General features: G+C 43.9%; 1 protein-coding gene across 1 annotated transcript; it reads left to right on the forward strand.

Annotated features, from left to right (window-relative positions):
- The first annotated feature begins 2503 nt into the window (after positions 1-2503).
- LOC123039167 (zinc finger protein AZF1-like) lies at positions 2504-3151 on the forward strand. Its single transcript, XM_044462438.1, has one exon. The coding sequence runs from the start codon at positions 2504-2506 to the stop codon at positions 3149-3151; it is 648 nt and encodes a 215-aa protein (XP_044318373.1).
- The last annotated feature ends 1147 nt before the right edge of the window (positions 3152-4298 follow it).

The raw sequence follows: 4298 nt of genomic DNA on the forward strand, positions 1-4298 counted from the left end.
CATCATATTGCTTGAGTTAATTCCTCTACATCATGTCATCTTACTTAATGCGTTACTCTGTTCTTCATGAACTTAATACTCTAGATGCAGGCAAGAGTTGGTCGATGCATGGAGTAATAGTAGTAGATGCAAAATCGTTCTGGTCTACTTGACATGGACGTGATGCCTATATTCATGATCATTGCCTTAGATATCGTCATAACTTTGCACTTTTCTATCAATTGCTCGGCAGTAATTTGCTCACCCACCGTATTATTTGCTATCTTGAGAGAAGCCTCAAGTGAAACCGATGGCCCCGGGTCTATTTCCCATCATATAAGTTTCCGATCTACAATCTTAGTTTCCATTCTACTATTGTAATCTTTTACTTTCCGATCTATAAATAAAAAATACCAAAATATTTACTTTACCGTTTATCTATATCTATTATATCTCACTTTTGCAAGTAACCGTGAAGGGATTGACAACCCCTTTATCGCATTGGGTGCAAGTTGTTTGATTGTTTATGCAGGTATTCAGTGATTTGTGCGTTTTCTCCTACTGGATTGCTATCTTCGTTCTCAAAACCGAGGGAGATACTTATCTCTACTTTCCTGCATCACCCTTTCCTCTACAAGGGAAAAACCAACGCAAGCTCAAGAAGTAGCATACATCCTGTGGAGTCTAGGCCTACGCCCCTGAGGTCTAGTAGACACTAAGACACAGGAAATGGGCCTAGGTCGCTCGATTTAGCTGGGACGGGACTCCAACTAGCCAGATTCATGGCCGATGAGATCAAGTAAGTAGAAAGCGTCACCACTATTATTGATGTTTAGCTTTGATTAGAATTCATGAACTTCTGATGTAGCATATGGTGTTTCAACATGCTTCAAATGTTTATGGTGTTTGTCGTGCACAAACGACCGATTTGTTGCAATAGGTTATGGACTCATGCTGGGAAGGTCCGAAGCATTTCTTCATTATTGTTTCTGCATGGTCTTTCATGTCGTGATAGTTATGATCCATTTTAAAATGTAAACATTGTTTCTCCATGATCATTTGTTGCAATAGGTTATGTAAGCATGTCGTACAGTAAATGGAAATGTGTTGCATTCATGCATATATTTTGTTATTGTCATGTATCTATACCAATATAAAAAGACCCAAAGGTGCAGATCCAACTGATCTCGGCCATCCAACAAAGTCAATCCAACGACCTAGACTGCTCCAATGGAGAGCGTTCAACGTGCAATTAATATCATACCAAATATTGCACTAATCACAGAATTAAAACAAAAATAATAGCATACCAAATATCCGCGTGCAATTAATATATTGCCTAAATATTAACGTGCATTGCATGTGTGCATTTACTAGTTCCTCACAAAATGGCGAGATGAGGCGACCATAAATCTTTGTAATCTGGTAAAGATTTAAATCCGTCCATCGCCAATACATGCATATCTTCCCAGAAAGCACCACATACATGTCACACAAAGACCTAAGTACGTTATCGAACACTTATCTGTCCTAACTTATCTTTCATGCTTTGCCAATCCATTTGTAAACATACATGCTACAATGAATGGAAATTTGTTGCATGCATGCCTAAATTTTATTGTTGTGTGGTAGTATAGAAAATATTCTGACATTCTCCTCACAATTTTTTCACCAAAATGTGAAGGAAAATGCAACAATGTAGAAAATATATAACACATATTGCATGCGGGGTTTTAACCGGATGTCTCGTGATTGCGACTTGAGTAAAATCTAATGGTTAAGGAAGCGCCATTTGTTTAAGATTCAGTCGGCTGACCGCTACCATATCCTGAATTAAATGGAAAGATGATGGCATACATGAATATATAATCTCAAATGCAAAGATTTAGATTTGTCCTCCATCAATGCATGCATATCACCCCGAAAGCAGTAGTGGCGAACGTAGATCTTGTCCACAGAGGATGCCAACCTTCTCACTTGCAACAAAAATACCAAGTATAATCATAAAACATGCCAATTTGTCATTCAACTATTATAATACACATAGTATTAGACAAAAAATAAAAGGTATCTTTTTTGGCATTTTTGGAGGGGTGTACATATGTTTCACACGAAGACTAAGTACGTTGACGAAGACTTATCCGCCATAACAAACACACCACATATCCCTCATGAATGCCCTAGATCACGCCAACACAGAACCCAATGACACCCCGACCGTCAGATCATCCATCGACATGATGATGACTTGATCACCAAGTGAGACACAGGCGCGCACACACGACCTCTTGGTCGCATACGTGCGCCCCACCCTGCTGCCCTGGCATCGTGTAACCACTAGAGGAGAGCACAGTGCCACACCCTGCAATCCGCTACCATCGCTTCCCCAGTGGCACTATATATGGCAACCCCAAACCACACCTCCATCTCAATTGCTCGCGCACCCCCACACCCACAACTCTCCTACTTGTCCACCTCCGTCTTGCTCTGGTCAACCCTGCGTCGGGGCTGATCTCCGCCAGCCATGACGCCCGACGACGTTTCCAAAAATTCGCCCGTGCCGCCGCCGTCCCTGCCGCCAATCGACTCGTGGGCTCGGGGAGGGCGTCGCTCCAGGCGCTGTCGCGGCAGCGGCAGCATCAGATCTGTCGACAGCGCCGAGTCCGAGGAGGAGTACCTAGCACTCTCTCTCCTCATGTTGGCACGCGGCAAGGTCGAGGACGGCGGCGTCGGAGGCGTCAAGGGCATGGGAATGGCGCCAACCAAGGCGCAGGGGTACGGGTGCTCCGTGTGCGGCAAGATCTATGCGTCCTACCAAGCACTGGGCGGCCACAAGAAGAGCCATAGGAAGCCGCCCACACTGCCAGCAGCATCGGCAGGCGGCGACGAGGCGTCCGGCGGCGCCCCCGTGGTGGCCAAGATGCACCAGTGCTTGCTCTGCCGCCGCACATTCCCGTCAGGGCCAGCGCTGGGCGGGCACAAGCGCCTGCACTACGAGGGTGGCGCCGCGGCTGACGGGATCGGCAAGGACAAGGAGGCTGCCAAGGCGAAGGCGGCGTCACTACTGAGGGACTTCGACCAGAACCTGCCAGCATCGGCGGTGGCCGGGTACGAGGTCGAGAGCCCATCTCAGGGTGCGAAGAGGGTGAGGTTGATGCTACTAGCAGTTTGATCACTGATTAGTGGCGGCCGAGGTGGTGGTGAGAGATTTAGGTTTTTGATTGATGGCTTTAGGAGGAATTCCTCTCTAGGTTTCGATTCTTATTGGGTTGGTTCAATTTTTCTCGCCCCGGATTGGAATTGGGGTGTTGATATGGTAAGTTCTTAGCGCTGGCGTTGCTAGCTGGTAATGTTATACTAAATTTGCTCACTAGTCCATATTTTGACTCCAGCTATTTGATAAAGAATCTGACGGCTAGCTGGGAATGGGATAGGACTTGTTTTGTAAACCTTTGATCAAAACCATATAGAAACTTTTGAATACCTTATTGGGTAATGCTATGCATGATGAACTACAAAACCTCGAGAGGAATCAAGTGTGGACATTGGTTGAGAAGGCCAAGGATTAGCAAAACATCATCGGAACCAAATGTGTATTTCGTAACAAGCAAGATAAAGATGGAAAAGTCATATGCAACAAAGTTCGTCTTGTAGCTCAAGGTTACACAAGTCGAAGGTATGGACTATGGTGAGACCTATGCCCCGTTGCTAGACTTGAGCCCATTCGAATTTTTCTTGCTTATGCCCATCACCATGACATCACCCTCTACCAAATGGACATTAAAAGTGCTTTCTTAAATGGTTAAATTGAGTAGGAAGTTTATGTTAAACAACCTCCCGGTGTTGTTAATCCCAAGAAACCAAACCATCTCTATAAACTTCATAAAGCTCTCTATGGTCTCAAACAAGCTCCTAGAGCTTGGTGCAAATGCTTGACAAAGTTTCTTCTTACAAAAGGCTTTGAGATTGGTAAAATTGATTCAACCTTGTTTACTAAGAGAGTTAATGGTGAACTATTTGTATGACAAATATATGTTGATGATATCATATTTGGTTCTATTGACCCTCTCTTTAGTGAAAAGTTTGGAAGGTTGATGTTAGAAAAATATGAGATGTCAATGATGTATCAACTCAAATTCTTTGTTGGTTTGCAAATCAAGCAAACTAGAGATGGTACTTTTGTTTCACAAACAAAGTATACCAAGGACTTATTCAAGAATTTCAACATTAAAGAAAGCAAAGGTATGAAAACTCCCATGCCTACAACCGGACATCTTGACTTGACAAGGATGGCAAACCAGTTGATCAAAAGGTTTACT

Source organism: Triticum aestivum, chromosome 2B (assembly GCF_018294505.1).
Source record: "Triticum aestivum cultivar Chinese Spring chromosome 2B, IWGSC CS RefSeq v2.1, whole genome shotgun sequence".
Lineage (NCBI taxonomy): Eukaryota > Viridiplantae > Streptophyta > Magnoliopsida > Poales > Poaceae > Triticum > Triticum aestivum.